Source organism: Merops nubicus, unplaced genomic scaffold (genome assembly GCF_000691845.1).
Source record: "Merops nubicus isolate BGI_N331 unplaced genomic scaffold, ASM69184v1 Scaffold48218, whole genome shotgun sequence".
Taxonomy (NCBI): domain Eukaryota; kingdom Metazoa; phylum Chordata; class Aves; order Coraciiformes; family Meropidae; genus Merops; species Merops nubicus.
Window position 1 is genome coordinate 1 of NW_008628592.1, and position 20,291 is coordinate 20,291.

Sequence of the window (20,291 nt, forward strand, 5' to 3'; positions counted from 1 at the left end):
GGGGCAGGAGGGAGGGCGGCTCCGCCGTGCCGGCCGTATTGTGTTCCCCGAGGCGCCCTCGCTGCCCGCTAACCTGTTCAGACCGGTTGGGAAGGGCTGCGGCCTGCGGGGCGAAGGCGCCGAGCTCCGTCTTTGCGGAAGTTCTTTATCCCGAAGTTTTCTTTGTAGCTTTTACACCACGGGCGATGTTTTCGTTATGTCTCGGGCAAAATTTTAGCTTCTTCTGGTCGTAACCAGTAGCGGTTTTGGCAATCTTTGAAGACCCGTTGCACTCGGGGCTACTAAGGTTTGAACTAGTTTTAGTGGTCTGGCGTCCTGTGAGGCAGTGTTTTGTGAAGAATAGGTAAAAAAGACCATTTTAGAAAAAAGGTTTCTGGTGTTTGAAGAGCTGTTTTGTTTTGTTGGTTGGCTTTCTTAACCGGTAAGGAAAATACAGGAAGCTTTGCTGTTGAAGGATGAGCACGTCTCCTTGAAGACATTTTTTTTTTTTTTTTTTCTGAGTAGAACTGTTTCTAATAGGAGCTTACTTATTTGAGGGCTTTTTTTATATGCAGTCTAAATCGTTCCAAGTCGCTTAGAAGGGCTGACTGAATAAACTCAACATCTGTCTTTTGTTTAGATTGCAGCAAAAATTGGAGGAGATGCTGGCACATCAATGAATTCAAACGACTACGGTTATGGAGGACAAAAAAGACCTCTTGAGGATGGAGGTATGCATTCGTTACCACTGCATTTATTTTTATTGAGTATGGCCACGGTGCCAGAAAGATTGCAGGTGGCTTTTTGTTTGTGGGTTGTTTGTTTTTTTTTTTTTCCACATAGCACAGCACAAAAACATTTTGTTCCCTTTATCGATCATGACATGCTTTTTCATTTTCAGTTTAATGGGGAAATTTGTTTTAAACCATTGTGCTCTAACCTGAAGTGAACGTAAGCCTGTTTTAAAACGCTTTAAATGTGGTTTAAATGTTGTAAAGAGGAAAATGTGTGTCGGGAAGGGGGGCAGATAAATTCATGGTTGAGAAACGCTTACACAGGTATGTCATTTAAGTCTGTTGTTGTGTAGGACTATTTACAGTTTGTAAACTACAATTAGAGTAGGAAGTGCTTCTTAAATTTGGTTGCTTTATATACTGTGTTATTGCACAGTTTCAAATAAAAGTATTAATGCATTTCATTGTAAAAGCATAGGACTTTAAAAAAAGACAGGAAGGTAAATTTTCTACCTTGTAGACACTTCTGTTCAGTTTAATATTTAAACCTACAGCATGTGTGAACCCTGATAAGATCATGCGTAAATCTTCTGACTTGTTACAGCTTTCTGGATTTGCCTTAGATTGCAGTGAAATTTTCTCCTGAAATGTGTGTGTCGTCTTCTGTCTCTTACTAAGCAGCCAGTCTGAACTTAACAGGGTTTGATATGTTTAATATTACACACAAAATCCTGGCTAAACTTCAAAAAGAAATCTCTGAACTTGCTGAAATGTTCTCGTAGGTCTCACAAAAGAGCAATGCTTTTTTTTCCGTTAAGAGGCTTGAAACTCAGCCTACAGAATGTAACTAAAGCTTTATATCAGGAGTTCTTGTATCCTGTAATAAAGGAGGGTTTTTTTCTATTAACAGTGAGGTTTTTAATATACAAAAATGAGCTAATGATGCTTCAGATGATATATGTAATGTATTCTTTTTATTTTATGTGTAGATGGCTCTTGGACAAGTCCGAGCAGTACAACACACTGGGAGGGAATGCCCTCTCCTTTTAAAGGCAGGAATTTTTATTTATTACCTGTGTTTAGTATGTAAACATGACATAAACTAGTGGATCTTTCTGGATTGACACAAATATTTCTTGGAATATGTGTCTGAGTTTTTGCTGCACATAAATTATGGTGGTTCATATAACCTTTATTTTGGGGGGGGAAGGAAGCATCTGAAGTCTATCTTTTCAGATAGAGATTGGTTATGCCTTTTATTCCTTTACTGTACAGAAAGGATTTGGATGGTAGTGATGTAGTTGCTTTGAATCTGCTTTTTTTTGAAGTTTTATGCTATGAAATGCTTGATATTTGGATAGGTATTAAATATTGACATTCAGATTGCGATTGCATTGCCATGTGATACTGTTGTATTTTCAGACGTTTGATCTAGATTTGTGGTCATTGTCAGAAACTTTTTTCTTTAAACCATGGTTGATTTTTGTATGGATTTGATTTTTTCTTTTTTTTTTTTTCTTTTTTACTATAGAAGCATCATTAGCTTGAGCAACAAACAGAGCTAAACTTTGTTCCTTGTCTTAGTTAAGTTTCAGTGACTGGGTATCTATGAGCTATCTACAGTGTGTTCTGAAAACTGCCTTTTGTTAAACTACTGAATAGGTGTATGGAAAAACCTGACATCTTTTCAGCTATACTAACCAAGTGCTGAGTGTTCGTGAGATTCTTTCTTTTATTCAGATGACCAACTCCCTGAAATTGGAGGAAAAAAAAATAAGAAAGAAAAGGAAAAAAAAAAAGGAAAGGGGGTCTAAAATGCACTGGAAAGTTGCAATTCACACTAAAAGGTGTAAACACTTCTTGAATTTCTTGGCAAAAAAAATTTTAAAAATCTTAATTTTGCAGATCAACCAGATGCTAAGAAAGTTGCTCCTCAGAATGACTGTAAGTAATTTTTATTTTATTGGAAAAAAAACCCTTTAAACACGTGTAGCATTGTCAGAACAGGAATTTGAAACAGTGTTCTGGTAGGTGGTACTTGAATCAGTAAGATCAAAGTGTCTGTGGCTTTATGTCTTAGTTCCATGAAGCAGTGTGAATCTGCTTTGTAAAACTAAGTTGCTAGCAACAATTGAGAATCTTGGCTATTTTTAAACTTCTTGATAACATTTCTTGAAAAGTAAACTTGGGCAAAAGTTGATAAAGTGAAGTTTTACTGTCAAAGGAGAAGCTTAGTTGTAAATTATACTGCGTGTTGGAATTAAATTTTAACAATATTTCTTTGCAGCTTTTGGAAATCAGCTACCACCGATGCATCAACAACAAAGGTAAGAGCTACACTATATCTTGTGCAAAGTTTTCCTTTTAACTGAAAGAATGCAGTTTCAAGATTATTTTTTTTTTTCTGAAAAAGTGCTATCAATGTGTAAACCAATTACTCTGTGTAATCTGTTGAACTTTAGCTTCAGGAAGCCCTAAGCCAAAGATTTAAAGACATCTGTAAAATCTACATTTCTGTCTCTTCACAGCCTAGGCTGTGCATCAAGCTTAGTAAAGGAAAATGAGTTACTGGTTTTTACTGCTTGAACATAGGCAGCATAACCAGAAGTTAGAAGCAGATTTGAAGGGATTGATGAATTTTGTAAACAAAGTAAGCAAGCTAATGGATTTCTTATTTTAAAAAAAAGTCCAACTATTATTTGTTATCTGTGCTTTGTAGATGAGATGCTGAAATCTGTGTTTTCAGTGTCTATACAGATGAAACTTGAAAGCACTACACTGGCCTTTTCTGTACCAAACATCTGTTAGTAGTAAAGAGGGTGAAGGAAAACTTGGATCAGTTCATATTACACTTGAACTTTTTGTGGTCACTTCTGTATATTGTCAGTTTACTTAGTACTGTGTTTGCATAATGACATGATGTTAAAAAAAAAAAAGGAAGTAAGGAAGGGTGATAGTGGGGGCACTAGCTTGCTTTGATTCAGTGGGAGGATATATAAATGTAATACCAGTTTGGTCTCTGAACAGTCTTTGTCCTTTGTTCAATTTAACATTTTTCGTAGATCTGTGATGACAGAAGAGTACAAAGTTCCAGATGGGATGGTTGGATTCAGTAAGTAGTATGGATGTGGTGGTGTGGTGTACTGAGGGATGTAAGCAGATGCTATTAATACAAATAATATTTCTGTATTTTTTTTCTCCAAGTAATTGGCAGAGGTGGAGAACAGATCTCACGCATACAGCAAGAATCTGGCTGTAAAATACAGATTGCACCTGGTAACTATTTGTGGGTTTTGTATTTATTTTGGTGGGGTTTTATTAGTAGAAAGTTCAGAAGGCTGATCAGTGCTTCTAATTGCCTGAACCTTCATTTATTTTAGTATTTTATGCTAACCACAATTAACACAGTCTAAAGGGATGCAGAATGTTGTGATATGTTTATTATTCTACTTCAGTGAAGTTCCAGTAGTTTTGCGTATTTGTTTAATTTCATAATGTTTCTGACTTAACACTGCTGCTAAATTGGTTTTATTTTATGACTGTAGATAGTGGAGGCCTGCCTGAAAGATCATGTATGCTAACTGGAACACCAGAGTCTGTTCAGTAAGTTTACTTAAGTTTTACTTTTACAAATTCTATGTATTTGTATTTAACTGTATAATACACTTTTTCGATCTAAATATAATATCTACATATTATGTTTTTAATGTTATGGTTTATTGAAGAGGCAATCTGGTGACAATTGGATATGTACATATGAAATAAAGTCCTCAACCTGCAGTCAGAACCCCCAGTATACTTGGAATTTTAAGGCCAAAATATGGAATGTAAACTTTTTCAAGTCCAGATCTTACTGTAGATAATACTTGCCTAAGCATGCACTGATTTCGGCTTGAGAATGAAGTGTGTAAATGTATGCTGAAAACAAACTTTACCAACTGTAAACTGGAATATCACAGGGAAAATGTAGAAAATCAGTAATGTGCTAGAGATGGGTTATTCAAAATCCAGCCCATTAGAGTTCTTAAATGTCTGTAGTATAAATTAATGTATATAAAAAGTTACAGAAGTGATGTCTGTATAATCCCTATCATCAAAGTTAACTTTGGCTTTCCTGCATTCATGGAAGAGGATGATAGCAATAACATCATGGGGTTGTTTTTTACTGCCACAGAAGTTATACTGAAGACCAACTTAGCTTTGCTAATTAAAAATTGTAAGTGTAGCATATGGTATTGCCTCATGTATGTTAGCCTCTCTAATTTTATGTTTACAGGTGAGGCCTGCAGGTGCACTTTGTCCTTTGGAAAAGTAGCATGGCATTGTCCTCTTGTGTTGCAGCCAGGCAGGCTGCTGTTCATGTAGTTGTTCCTCTGGGGCAATTTTACTCATGGTTTATTCTGCTTGCATTTTAGAGGGAAGAGTTTTTAATCTGTTAGTTTAACTGATGTTAACACTGCAATTGTGATTATACTTCAATGGTAACTGACTTACCTGTGTGATGAATACATACTTAGTGATTTTTGCCTTTTTTATTGTCTGTTTTGTAATGATTGCCATTGTCCTTAGTTTGCACGCTGAATCAAGCAGAAACTATGATAATATTTTATGACCAAGCTTATTTTACAGTCTGGGTTTTTTTGTCTTTTTATAAAAACTCAACGTAAAACAGGTTAGCCTTAATATTTGCAGTTAGTTGAGTAGAGTCATGTGAGAGGTTGCCTCAATTAGTACTGAAATTAAGCAAAGTTAGAAAAAGCTTGTTTTCTGATTTTAATTTTTTTTTAATGCACTGAAGGTAAATTAAAACAATCCCAGGTTTTCTGTTTGTGGATTTTTAATTAGTATTTTAAAGGATGAGGTTTCCATATTTTGTTCTCAATTACAGTTTTATCAATGTAACTGTACTCAGGGGTGGTTCTCATGTCTGGGGTCCACCATGTTATCTTACAAGTAGTCTCTTAAGTTACTCTTACAGTTCTACTGAGTTTGTCTCATATTTCTTAGTAGTTACATTTGTTCTCTAGAAACTTCCAATTAAAGAAATAAAAATTTCCAAGCAAAATAAGTGTGGGCAAGTGATGCTTGTAGGAATATGTGTGTTTATGAATGTATATATTCCTTCACAGATCAGCAAAAAGATTACTTGATCAGATAGTTGAAAAGGGAAGACCTGCACCTGGCTTTCATCATGGTGATGGACCTGGAAATGCAGTCCAAGAAATTATGATTCCAGCAAGTAAAGCAGGACTAGTTATTGGAAAAGGTGGCGAGACAATTAAACAGTTGCAGGTATACATGTCTCTTCTTTCCCAGATGATAATACATAATCTGGATTTGAGTGGGTATTGACCTCCCTTTTGTCAAATAGGAGCGGGCAGGTGTCAAAATGGTCATGATTCAAGATGGTCCACAGAACACTGGTGCAGACAAGCCCCTTAGGATAACTGGAGACCCTTATAAAGTTCAGGTAGGGGGTCCTTCAGAATTCAGAGCATTTTTAAATCCGTTCCAAAGTTGCAGTACCTAAGTGAACTTTCTTTCTTCTTTTAGCAAGCCAAGGAAATGGTGCTGGAGTTAATTCGTGATCAAGGTGGCTTTAGAGAGGTGCGCAACGAGTATGGGTCAAGAATAGGAGGAAATGAAGGGATAGACGTAAGCATGGTTGAAAAACTTGTTCACTGTATTTTGAGATGTTAATATTAATGTGTTAAGCTGGGTAATACCGCTCAGAGCTCTTAACCAGATTCCAAAAGTGGTTGTGGCATGTAAGTATTACTTGATTAGAGCTGAAATTATGACTTTAAATGGTGTGCAGCATTCATGTTACCTCAACAGCAGTTACTGAAGAGCTTCAGCTAGCTCCATTTTTTTTTTTTTTTTTTTTTTAAAGAAGCAGATGAATTTGATGGCTAAGTACATAACATCATTATAGAAATTGGAGTTTGGCCTTTACAGAAGGATGTTTAAGTCTACCTGTTATACAAGTCATGAGCTTATAACTGTTTTATCAGAGTTAAGGGTGAAAGTTCCATCTGCTACAGTCTGCATTTTCATCCCGTTAGAACTGTCGTTCTGATTGTGAGAAGCATAAAAGCCACTGGAACTGCTGCAACTATGGGAACTTGCAGTGCATATCTTTTTTTGATAATTTTGTTTTATAGGCTTACAACTTGATATTTAAAAATACTTCAAAAAGCCTCAAGTGGCATAGGGCTGGCCTTAGTTTACCACTCTAGTATGTGACCCTTTCTTTGTGTGAATTTGGTAGGAACATTTACATCATTGACATCTTGAATTATTTTTTTTTTCCTCTTTAAGGTTCCAATACCACGATTTGCTGTAGGTATTGTAATTGGAAGAAATGGAGAGATGATAAAAAAGATACAAAATGATGCGGGTGTTAGGATCCAGTTTAAACCAGGTTTGTAATATTGTCTGTAAGCTTCTGTGAATTGTGTAAATTTACTGGATTACATATACTGGAATAGTTCGTTTTTATTGCAGATGATGGAACAACTCCAGATAGAATAGCCCAAATCACGGGGCCTCCTGACAGATGTCAGCATGCTGCAGAAATTATTACAGATCTTCTTCGAAGTGTTCAGGTTGGGTAATACATTGTTTACCATTTAAAATCTCGTGCCTGAGTTTTGGAAAGGCTTAAAATTTAAAAAACGAGCGTGTAACTGAATAAAATAATTTAACAATGTCATTTGAATCTACTTCAAAGTTCAGTCTGGAGCATGAATGATGCAAATGCTTTGCAGTTAGTTTTGCAAGTGACAGGGTAATGCTGATAATACTGTTTCAGAGTTGTAGCAGTTCTTGATCTGGCTGGTTTAAAGCTGCTTCTACTGGTGCCTTATATTAATAGCTGATGTAACTGTTGTTCAAAAGGTGGTTTAAATGTTTATTGTGAGAGAAGCCCAGACACTGCATTTACAGAAGGCAGTAATGACATCTCTGTGCGTGTGTAACTTCCAGCTTTTCTGTCCTTTCCTTCTTCGTTTTTCATATACAGAGCTGTACAGAACAGCTTTGAAAATGTAATTTAGGTCTTCTGGAAAAGCTACTACTTGAACTTTCAAAACTGAGTAGTACATTTTTTTTTTCTTAACAAATTACATGGTGTAACCTCTTGGCATTAATTTGTTTGAAATAATTTTTATAGGGCATTCTGATTTGTTGCTTTTTCTTTTTAGGCTGGTAACCCTGGTGGACCAGGACCTGGTGGTCGAGGAAGGGGTAGAGGTCAAGGCAACTGGAACATGGGGCCTCCTGGTGGATTACAGGAATTCAATTTTATTGTTCCTACTGGCAAAACTGGATTAATCATTGGCAAAGGCAATATATCTTATATATGTGTATCTATATGTAATTAAAAAACCTCTCAGCTTTTCTGTTTGTACAAGTAGCCATACTAGAGGTGTGTTTGAAGACAAGCCTTTGCAAATAGTTTCATGCTAATACTGCTAAATCATAACATTCCTAATATTCTTTTCAGATTTTCCTCATCAAAACACATACCCCAGTAGATAAACTGTTTAGTTCTTGACTTATATCTAAACCAGTTTTTCAAAAGTAGTACTGAGTTACATTGGTAGTGTTTGATAGATTCTTAGATTATGTATCTTACTATTAACTTCCATTTGATACTGTTTGATTAGTGTTACTGCATCTGAAACTCTTTAAACTAATTTTCACATACTCCAGGAAAGATCTTTTGCAGTGGAATCCTGTAACAATTTCTTACCTGTGTGTTTACGAAAAGAACTGCTTCTCAAATAGTTTTGTTTTAAAAAATAATTTACTCTATGTTTCTAAGTGAAATGTTTGAGTCATCTTAATGTTTTATTTGTAATGTGTTTTCCGGACACAACAAATAGTCTGACATAGCTCAGTTCTTGACCTGGAAGGTTGATAGATATTTTTTTTATTATTTATGAGGTTTTTTAAATGTCAAATGACCTGTGTTTTGAAAACTTTGTGCATACTAATTTTACAAGTAAATTCTCAGGATCTTGTAAGAGGAAGAACTAGTTCAGAGGATTTAACTTCAGCTGGTTTTAGCACACTGCAAAAAATGTGGACTTCACTAGATGTTTGTTTTTTGTAGTCTGTCCCTGCCTACTGCTTTTTAGGGAGATTGGACTTTAAGGTTGTATTTTCCGGTAACCGTGGGTATTGGTTGTTAATGGTGTAAACCTACATCTTTACATGAATGGAAGAAAACAGACAATGATGCAGGAATTCTTTGCCGTTCTTTCTGGATAACAATAGTGTTAATTTTTTAATATAAAAAATAGTATATTTTGACTAGCTTGTTGCAATCAAAGCTCTATACTACACTGAAGAGGCTTTTTTTTAATTGTTGTTAGAATGTTCCTGTATGGCTCATAAGAATAGATGTCTTTTGACTTTTCTGTCTTCCGCTTCCATGCAATTGACTTTCTCTTTGAATCTTGGTATTTTCACTAATGTATGTCATAAAACCTATATATTGCGTTGTAGGTGGTGAGACAATTAAAAGCATAAGCCAGCAGTCTGGTGCTAGAATAGAACTTCAAAGAAATCCTCCACCCAATGCGGATCCAAACATGAAGATGTTTACTATTCGTGGAACACCCCAGCAAATAGATTATGCACGACAGCTTATAGAAGAAAAGATTGGGGTGAGTGAATAATTATATTTTATTTGTTATTATAACTAAACAGAATAGGAAGCAAGTCTGCTTTGTGGAGGTGTCAGGCTATCTTGAAACTCTGGTCTTGATTAATTCATGTGGGGATTTTTAATGCATCTTGTGGGAAAACACATTAATATGTGTATAAAATTTATTTCCTCAAAAAAGAGCTGAAATAAATGCAGTTTTTTAGTTGCTGTTACTAGCGTGGCTGCTTTTAACTTAGAAGCCTAATGAATCTTCAGAAAGACTGTTTTCTCTGGGGCAGGGGGGGGGCTTTATTTAAAAATGATCAAACCTTTTAGGTTATATTCTTGAAGTGCTCAGATTTAAGCTTCTAAACAGCTGAAAAACTGACAGCTTGAGGGTTTATTTCCATCTGTGTGCTACTCTTGTTTACAGGGTCCAGTAAATCCCTTGGGTCCTCCTGTTCCCCATGGACCTCATGGTGTTGTTCCTGGCCCACATGGACCTCCTGGGCCACCAGGTCCTGGTGCTCCCATGGGACCATATAACCCAGCTCCCTATAATCCAGGGCCTCCTGGCCCTGCTCCTCAGTAAGTACTGCTTCAGCTAGCTTTCTTCTCTGTGGGGTGACCCTGGGACTGGCTTTCACTCTGTATATGCCATGATCTTTTATAGTGGTCCTCCAGCTCCATATGCTCCACAAGGGTGGGGAAATGCATATCCACACTGGCAGCCACCAAATCCACCGGATCCAGGTAAGAAGTGTCACAGTTGTACTATAGCGTGGATATGCTTTGTGTGCATCCATTTTGTCCTTATATGTATGTATATTTCACAATTCCTTTGTTATATACTGGTAAACATGAAGAAGTCCCTATTCTTCAGGCTTTTCTTTGCTGCCGGTTTGTGTATGCTTTACGCTTCTTCCGTGTTGCTTGTGAGACATTGTAATTCAGTTGTTACAGTTGGAATATGCTTCTTAAACATTACTGATTTTGCATCCCAGCTTATTATGCTTTTTGCTATGTGCAAATCAATTCATTTTTCTTATGATGGAGGTTTTTACATAAAGTTCTTTAATGAGGATGGTTTTTTTTCTCTCTCTAGTGGTCAATGACATTGTACTTTATTTTGAACTGTGCCCCTTACAGACTCACTGATCCTGACTTTGCTTAACCTGTTCTATATTATGTATTACTAGCTTTCGTTGACCTATGTGAGGATTGCTGCTCAGGTTCTGATACGGATGAGTTTTGTTCAGTCCTTCTTGAGGGATGAAAATTATGTTGAGCTGCTGTTAATATAGTAGGACTAGTTAGGATTGTATAGTTTGAACTTCTGTTTCTAATAGTTCTGTTTTTTCTTCTGAAACCCATCTTTGTAGAATCTGTTTCTTTTATTCCTGTTTCTTTGTCAAGACCAGGAGTTTTTACTTTATTGTGACTCCCAAAGTTTTAGTATCTTGCTTTTCTTTAAGTTCCATCCTTTGGTTGGACTAGATCATATGGGGAAATGGAACTGCAGTCACAGAAGGCATCGTAAGGCTAGATGGTCGAGTCATTTGTACCTCATTTGTTTGAGGTAGAGCTTCTTCAGAACTTCAGCCAAAATATCTCATTTTCGTAATAAATAGAGTAAGTATTTTCTGATGGCTGCTGGTCTAGACACAAGTTCCACTAGTGAAGAAGCGGGGAGGGATTTGGAGGATGCTGCAATGTACAGAGTTCTATTCATGTTTGTCTTCTGTGTATCCTTTTGGCAAGGAAAAATCTCTGGTTTTAGTTCCTGAACTTCGTTTTAAAGAAGGAGCTCTGCATGCATTCAGTTTAGTATTTTAAAATGCATATTCTTGTTATTTAAAAGCAGAATGATTCAAAGTGACTGAACTTACCTCAGCATACTAAAAGCGTAATTTAATTCAAAAGCACTGCCAAAATATTACAGCATTTTTATACTACCCTTTCATCTTTTTATAAAGGAATTTATCTGCACAAAGACCTATAAGAAAAATGGCAAATACCTTGATGTCACCTTGATGATGATTTTATTACGATTTTTTGGATAAATACGTATCTTAAAAATATGATTTAAGTTTTCCTATGTGCAGTTGAAATTTGTGTTTTCATTAGTGTTTATTTGGATTAATTCTGTACAGTTTTTCCACTTGGTCACTCATTTCAGTGTAACAGATGGGTTATTTCAGTATTTTTTTCAGAGGTGCTTTCTCTAGAACCATGCTTGCCTCTTGTCATGTGAAAGTGCAGCTAGTTGCCACAGTCAGATTTGTTTGGAAATTTAATGAATCCTGCTTTTGTGTTCTTCTATTCTAGAGAAGTAGCTACTAAGGGGAAGGAGGGGGGGAACCGAGCAATGGCTTATTTGATATTTGCAGGTAACCTTAGACTATAGTACACGTGAGTTAATCCCTTACTGTTGATGGAAGCAGTGTGATTTAAAAAGGAAACCGCATGTTAACGTTATTTTCTGTGTGCCAGTACTTCTGTGTGCATTCTAAGTGGTCACATCTGAGCTAAACGCTAAATGAAATACTGTAAGAAATTTGTTGTGGATTTCTTCTCCTTGAAATCCTTTTTCAGGGCATTGCTTCTTTCTCTCCCATTAGCCACTCACTGCCTTACCTGTTTTTTATTTGGGGGGAATATACTTCCCATGTATTGTTATTCTGAAGTATCAGTTGTGCCTGTGGCCTTACGTGAAGGTTCTCTCCTCAGTTGGCTGCGTTTATTTGCAGATTTATTTTTTAATTGTTCTTAAGGATGCAAATAACTGTAAAGAATGCTGGTTGAATTATAGGATGTTACATTCTCTAATCGTAGATTCTCACGTTTTGTGGGTCCCCGGTCCGGTAATGTAATCCATCTGTGATTCAGCAAGAATAAGCCATTCCTAAAGGCTATATGTGAAAAATGGAGGAATAAGGCTTGAGGAAACAGCATTGTTGGCCCACCTAGATGCAGTTAAAAATAAGGGAACCATGTAGATACTTGCAGAACATGCAAATGTTGTTATTATTTGCTACAGTAAAAAGCTGTAAGTAGATAGTGATGCTTTATAGCTATCTGTGGGCATTTACGTTCTTAAAATACTACGTGTTTCTGTATTTTACTATTACCGTGAAGTTGAATTGACAAGCACTGCAAATACTTAGTAAGATTTGTATTCTTCTGTTTCAGAAATACGTATTTGGCATGCCTCCTCCACCTGTGCCAGTGTCATTAGTGTGAGGTTACAACAAAAGTAAAACCACTGAAACTGCTGGGTGCTAGAACGATTCAGTGTTGCTACCATTTAGTAACATGGTTGCCTAAATAAACTTGAAAATCTGTTTATCACATTTTAAATTTAATGAAAGACGTTGTAGTAAGAGTTCTAGAATGATTTTTATCTCATCAGTCCTATGAAAATACACTTTGTACAATATACTTATCTGGAACCTGATCAAAAGTTTGTTCTAGAAAGAAAAGATAAAGGGATGTACATGGTTATGTGGTATAGATGGATTTTTTTTCTTGGCAAAAATATGAGTCCTTAGGATAGGGTTAACTGAGGACAGCATTCTGTTAATACTACTTTTATAAATGCTTATTTTTTTGTTTTCATAGGTAAGCCAGGAACAGATCCCAACTCAGCAGCGTGGGCAGCTTATTATGCTCACTATTACCAGCAGCAAGCGCAGCCACCACCTGCAGCCCCTCCGGGTGGGCCAGCTACAACCCAAACCAATGGACAAGGTAGCTGTTCAGTAAAATGGATAGATTCCTCATTGCTGGGGATGTAGATGCCCCATCATTTTTTATTGTTTTCTTCATATACTGGGTACATTTATTGTAACGTAGTTGGTTTTCTTGGAAAACTCTTGCATTGCAGCAACGTTGCTTTTCTTTATTTCAGCAGTAATAAGGTAATGAATGTATTTATCTTTCAGTATACTCCAAAGAGAATTTGTCTGCAGCTTGGGCTGACTTAATTTACATCTACATAGTGTGGTCACTCATAAGTAAAAACTGAATGAGCTGAACTGCTGACTGTCATTTGCTTAAGCAGAGTTACATTACTTCCAGTGGTTGTAGGACAATAAGAATTGTGGTATTTAGTTGTATTAGCATAATTGTTGTTCCTGGATAAAACTTGGCAATGAAATTTTAGGTAGCATTTTGTACTGTCAGTGGTGTACATTTCCTGAATCTTGAAAACAAGCTGAGTGCTTGAAAAACTTCTTCCTTTCTGATGTCTTTTATGAATTGTTCATATTTGTAGTAGCTTGTACCACATAAGTTTACTGTGTCAGATTTGAGTGGTGTTACTAGAGATTGTTACTGAAAAAATTCAGCTCATTATTTGTAAATTGTTCTGTGTGTGCAACAAAACCCCGTAGTTTTGTTTTGACTAGTTTTAATGTAATCCAGGAGATCAGCCAAATCCAGCACCAGCAGGGCAGGTTGACTATACCAAGGCCTGGGAGGAGTACTACAAAAAAATGGGTACGTGTGCATGTTCTTTTCAGTTGTTGCATAGTAGGATGTTTTAGGAGACTTTTGTATCTTGTTTGATGAGATGTTCCACCCACCCCCACAAAAAAAGCACAATCCATGTGTCTTCTGAACAATGTACTGCTAGATGCCCTGAACCCTGCAGAAAAACAGATTTAAAAAATTGTGTCATTTAAGCCATTTACTTGTATTCATGCTAGTAATTAGCTTTGCAAAAATACCTCATACTTAATGAGATACCTCTGTTGAATCATTCAAAAACAACATCTTTAAAATACTTACGTGTATTTTTAAATGTATTACTAAATATATATTTCATCATATTTTGGAACTCAGCTTTGATCTACTTTGTGAAGCTGTTTGTCTTTGATAGTTGTTTCCTAATGCTCTTAAGAGCACAGATTTATTTTCTTTTTCATGCAGCTTGCTTTCTATGTTCCAGGTTATTAGAGGACCATAACTAGTTTTCATTTATTCCATGTCGTTTATTAAATAGTATTTGCTTTACAGCATAGAATGGCTTGGGTTGGAGCTGTGTTTAAACTGCAGGTTATAGGTTCTTGCTAGCATTTTCAAACTACTTTGCTTGAGCTGACTTATAACTGAAATGGTATTTGCTTGTTAAGTTCATGATTTTGTCACTTACTGAATAAGGACAGAATGTAACCTCAGTCCATTGGCAGAAGGTGCTGTTAGATAATAGGGATGTCTTCTAGGTCAGTGTTTTGTCCACAGTATCTTCCCATGGATGTTGTAGTTGATGTAGATTTGTATACTGGCGACTGGTGGGGTCCGGAATGCCAGTGCTTTTCCCACTGTCTCTGCTTGACCAGGCATCCAAGCCAGGTGCTGCTGTATTTGTTTGGATGGGAGGGTTCATGATTTTTGCCATCGTCAAACTGCACCCCTGTTTTCTCATGGAATATTAAAAGCTTTTGTAGTTCAGCTTAATAATGTGTTTACATCCTCTCAGAACTGTGGAATTATTTGCCAAGATATCACTCTCTTTGTTCTTTATTTTGTCACAGCATAACTTATAAAACAGAAAATATATGGTCATTATTTACTTTTAAGGATTTTGTCAGGCTAAGAAAATAGCAACAGAACTCCCAAACACATGATGTTTACATAGTAATGGGCCTTTCCCATTTTTATTCTTCTGTTCCATTTAAGTACTTTTTTTCATTTTAGTGTCTCCTTTCAGCTCACATTCTTAAAGTTCCGGGTTTTTTTTCTACCTTTTTAATGTAATTTGGCAAGGGCTTTGCCATCTTTCTAATTTGCTGTTGCTGGAAAGTGAAGTCTGGCTTCCATTAGTCTTGCATTTGGTCTCATGAAATAGTAATTAATTATAAGGTGTTAGGATGGAGTTTCTGGAAGCAAGTCTAAAGAGGAGTGTTAACCCAAAAAAGGTAGACATTGAGAGATGTAAAGAATTGCTCTTAAAATGCAAAATCTAATCAAAGAAGAACAGAAGGGCAGTTCTGATCTTCATTTGTTTTTCTAGTTCAGATTGAGTTCTTTGCCTGAAGGAGAACTCTTGATGTCTGGACCTGTATAACTTGGCTCTGTAGATCATGAGAACCTTTTGCTTCTTCAGCATCTTGAAAATGTTGATGTGGAAGATACCATGTCTCTTAAGATCCACTTAGAAAAGAGGAAGAACTGACCAAGTGAGGTTGAAGGGCAGAGAGTTCACCTAGAGTTGATTTGGTACAATATGATTTGGCCAATTGTAGATAACACTTTCCTGTTTTGTTAAGTGTCTCAAAAATAACCTGTTTTCCAACTCGCAGATACAGTGATGAAGTCCATCTCTTTTCAGAGCCTTGTTTCGGTTAGGGAGTATTGCTTTGAGTAGCAAGTAAAATTAAAAATGAGACTGAAAATGGTGCTTAAACTACTCATGCACCCTGGTAAGCTGCTGTACATGGACCTTGTAAGTGACCCAGACCATTTGCTTGGTGCCCTACTTTATAAATTCAGAAAATTTGTTTTAAATTGCCCTTGAGTATTATCAGGTAACAAGACAGTAGCTTAGCCTTTGAAGAAATATAGATGCTTGAATACCTTGAATTTGAGACACAGAATTTTTATTTTTTCCTACAAGAGTAATGATTTATGTAACTGGACCTTAAATACTTCCCAAGGATAACGATTCCCTCTAAAGATGAGGTTATATTTTAGAAAATTACTATATGTCACCATAGGGGTTTGTAAATTTATTAAAGTCATTGTAATATATTGTGGGATTGATTTATAGTTAAGGGGTACCATAATAAAGTAGTGGAGTTGTTCTTTAATGATTCCTAAGCATTACAGCAGGAAAGAGGACAAAGAACACTTTTCTATTACTAGAATCACTTTGGGCAATTTCAGTAGTGGAAGAACTGTAGAATCATCTGGAATTTTCTTTCTTAGCCTTCCTTAACAGGGAGCTATTCTGCTTTTCTTTAATTTCTGTAGTGTTCCAGATGAATCTGGGTATCAATGAGCATGTACTGTTTCAGTGCAGTTCTACAATGAAAGGATGCTGAATTCCATGTGTACGTTCAGAATTACTTGCATGACTTGGTAGGGGAGTGATGCAGCTAGAATACTTGTGAGCTTTTACTAACCCCTTTCAGGACAGAAGTCCAGTTTGACATCTTTGAGTAGATGTTGAAATTCCTATATTTGACTTCCTTGAATTTCAGCACTGCCTTGGGATTGCTGGCTGAATGTCAGGAAATTCTTTTGTCACAATGCATAAAAAAAGCCTTATCTTTGACATTCAGCTGTGACATAGCTAAATAATTTTTAAGTAGAATTACTATCTCATAAATAATGTATTTGCAGTGAAGAGATTTTAAATCTATAGTTTAAGGGGAAAAACTAAGTTGTATGGAGGTTTGGAAAACTGTGTTTTGAAGATGTTCGGGGTAATACTTTACCAAATGTTCAGATTCTGTGCTCAATCCTAATGTTTTTGAGAGGATTGGGAGGATACATGTGTATATATATGTAAGAGGAGTGTGAATAGCTAGTACTCATCGTGTTAATTTTCCATGTAAAAATATTTTTAAAAGGAAATAAAACCAACCTACTAACTGATACCCTAGCAAAAAAGTTCATTAGAGCCTTTGATGTTAATGTTTGCCAGAAGGTTGCTCAGTGGTATTGAACCCAAACAAAAGGTGGTGGTTTCCGGTGGGGTTAAAAACTTCAAACATTCATCTTGTGGAAGTTGCCCTTTATTTTGGTAGCAGATCAGTTAGAAATGGAATTGAACAGGGTTCAGGCTTGTATTTTACTTGGATTTATTAGGTAAGTGTCATTGGATGTGGTGTCTCAGTTTTGGTTTTTTCCTAGTACAGTAGGAAATTCTTGGGGATGTGTTTTTTTCAGTAGTATCCCAATTCTGAGTCTAAAACTTTTATTCATAAAAATAACCCTGTAAGAATGTAGGTAACAAAATTGTCATATCACAATAGTAACAGTTACTCTGTTCTGGAAGCTCAATAAACTTAAAAGGAAGCACTCCATATGAAAACCTTATGTTTGGAGGCGTGCAAGTGTGGGCACAGGTGTGTGTATGCGTGTATACTTATCTCTAGAGGATCAGAACTCAAGTGAAGACTGGAAGACATTTCAGGACTATATTCGATGGTGGAGTAAATGCTTAGAAAAATTAATGCTCTTTTAGAGAAATGTAATCTGCAAGAACCTAGAAATTGTATTAAGAAGGCGAAAATCAGGGGAGTGAATGAATTTGCACGTGGTGAATTAATATGGTCTGTACAAAGTCAGTCTAGGTGGATTACAAAGTAATCTCACTTGGGGATCTGTTTTTTAATTTAAATGCTACTGGTTGTTCAGGTTAGTTTAGATCTGCAGGCTTTAAAGACATGAATTCAAGAGGTGGAAAAAACTGTACTTTCGGTTCCTCAGTTTTGATTATATGGGCATTGTTATACTAAAATAATAGAATGAGCGGTTAGGTGGGAAAAGCAGCAACCAGATTGTTTGAAAGCCTTGGAGAAATTTTGCAAGAAGCTAGGTGACATTTGTTAGGCAGATTTTGAAATTTTTCTATTTCTGTTACAAAAACAAAGCTGTGTGATTTTAATTGCTTCTAGGGCAAGCAGTTCCTGCCCCTGCTGGGGCTCCGCCAGGCGGTCAGCCGGATTACAGTGCAGCATGGGCTGAGTACTACAGGCAACAGGCAGCCTATTACGCCCAGACAAGTCCACAGGGAATGCCACAACATCCTCCAGCACCACAGGTATAAAGTTTAAGTGGTTTTTGGCTGGCTTCCGTTTCAGTGGTTATGGTTTTTTTTGCATGTCTCCTGCTTTGTTGCCTTTGGAGTATGCATCTTTTTTTCTAGCAAAGTAACTATCAGAATAATTAATAGATGACTTTGGTTACCTGATAACTTAAGTTCTGTGTCTATCCATATGCTTGGTGATTATGATTTTTTTTTTTTTTTAAAAAAAAAGGAAATCTTTCTCCTCCTCGGGTTTTGAAAACCATGCAAGAAGCCACCACCATTTACATTAACCGATTTTTCTTTCTTAAAGGCTTCAGTCCTGAGTTAGCTCGATTTAAAGGATTTTCTTTAACTTTTTGTGTATCTCTTATGTATCTCTTCTGCACAGGGCCAATAATAAGAAGTGGACAATACAGTATTTGCTTCATTGTGTGGGGGAAAAAACCTTTGTTAAATGTATGGATGCAGACGCCTTGATGAAGATCTTAATTTTGTTTGGTTAAAATAGTGTTTTTGAAAATGTACAAAATATCTATCACTACTGATAGGAGGTAATATTTCTGTGTAGAAATGAAAAATGGTTTGTTTTTAGTATTAGTGTAGATGTACACATTCCAGCAAATGTATTTGCAATTATGTGGTCAATGCTTTGTGATATAAATGTACTTTTTCAATGTATACTTTATCACTTTTAAAATGCCTGTTTTGTGCTTTACAATAAATAATATGAAACCTCCTGTGTCGGTAAGTTGGATATGTGGGTGCATAAAGAACTATAGGATTGATTTGCAACGCTGAATCAAGGTACCTGTACACAAAGGAGATTTTTTTTTTTTTTTTTTCCCCCCATGAAACCTTGTTGAGTTTAAAAACTTGTTGTTAGCATGTTTTTCCCTTGTTGCAGAATAGTTGTAGATGGAGGATCTCTTTCATTCCTTGTATTTTGCTGCGTAGCACCAGTAATCTTGATACCTTAATTTTCTTTCTATTTGATTAAAACTGCATGTGTTTAAGAAGGTGATCTTTTGGCATACTTCCATTGCATTAACAGTGAAATTTCCTTTTATACGTGACCACTGTTTCAGACCTGTGCAGCTGCTATAACAGATAACTTTTGTGCTTAATTGAATACTTCAAAAATGTTCCTGCATAACTATTTTATGGATTTTTTCAGAGTAGTTATAAAACTTATTTTAAGTGTAATGTGATTAAGACTTCAGTTTAAAGTAGTCCACTTCAAAAAATCAGTGTAGAAAAGTAAATGTGGTATGCATAGTAGTTACAAAAATTGCATCTGTCCTTAAAACACTATTTTGTTCGAGTGGTGGGGAGTGGTCGAGAACTTCCTGCAGAGCAGATAACTTGTTTTCTGTCAGTACTCAAATATTTGATTCAGTTGATTTTTTTTTTTTTTGTATTTATACTTGAAACTTCTTATTGCTCTGATGCTCATACTAAAAATCTGATTCTCTTGAAATCCTATGTTTGCTCTTTGCATATTTATTGGCTCTTTGCACATAATGGCCTACATGCAATACAGTCTGTCTTGCCATTGTCTGTTGAAGTGCAGGTTTGATCCAGCCAGTATAGAACTAGCTCTATAGGGGTGAGGAGGACTGTGCTGTGTATCATCCTTGATTGTTCCTTCAAGGAGCATTGCACTGTAAGTACATCAGAATGACAAATTGATGAACTGCAACAGTATCTTTTTGTCAATGTTCCACATAATGCAAATGCCATACTTGTGTGACTATTATGTTGGAATACAGTGCTGCTATCTTAGGAAATCATAATTGCTTCTTGATTCAGAAACATAGGTTTGCGTGTATATATACATATATACATACACATAATATGAGCTTTCTGGGTAAGTATTCCTGAAACGTTTAGCAGTAGCTAAAGAAAATCATGTTTGTTTATCTGAGTAATAGGGTTTTTTTCATTAGCACTCCTGAGACAGTTGTATCATTCAGTGTTTTAAAGTATGCATATCGTAACATTGAAGCCTTTGGAACCACTTGTTAGACAGAAGTTGTCTTTTGTCTTCAGATAGTTTGCAGATATGTAGTGATGTAGGTATGTTTTAAATGTAACTGTTACTTGCTTTATCTTTCGGAACACCATATTGTTGCTTTGAGAATACATTTTTTTTAGGGTGGCT

At 36.1% G+C, this 20,291-nt stretch overlaps 1 protein-coding gene across 1 annotated transcript; it reads left to right on the forward strand.

The window, feature by feature from the left end:
* Window positions 1–619: 619 nt before the first annotated feature.
* On the forward strand, window positions 620–18,875 carry FUBP1 (far upstream element (FUSE) binding protein 1; the record flags this gene model as incomplete). Its single annotated transcript, XM_008946685.1, has 19 exons — window positions 620–710; window positions 2,619–2,657; window positions 3,001–3,040; window positions 3,776–3,825; window positions 3,918–3,989; window positions 4,259–4,316; window positions 5,843–6,005; window positions 6,085–6,183; window positions 6,267–6,320; window positions 7,035–7,137; window positions 7,221–7,321; window positions 7,919–8,060; window positions 9,228–9,388; window positions 9,803–9,957; window positions 10,043–10,122; window positions 12,991–13,119; window positions 13,795–13,869; window positions 17,997–18,142; window positions 18,519–18,875. Coding segments are annotated over 19 exons (1,767 nt in total), but the record flags the coding sequence as incomplete, so codon positions are not given.
* Window positions 18,876–20,291: the final 1,416 nt, after the last annotated feature.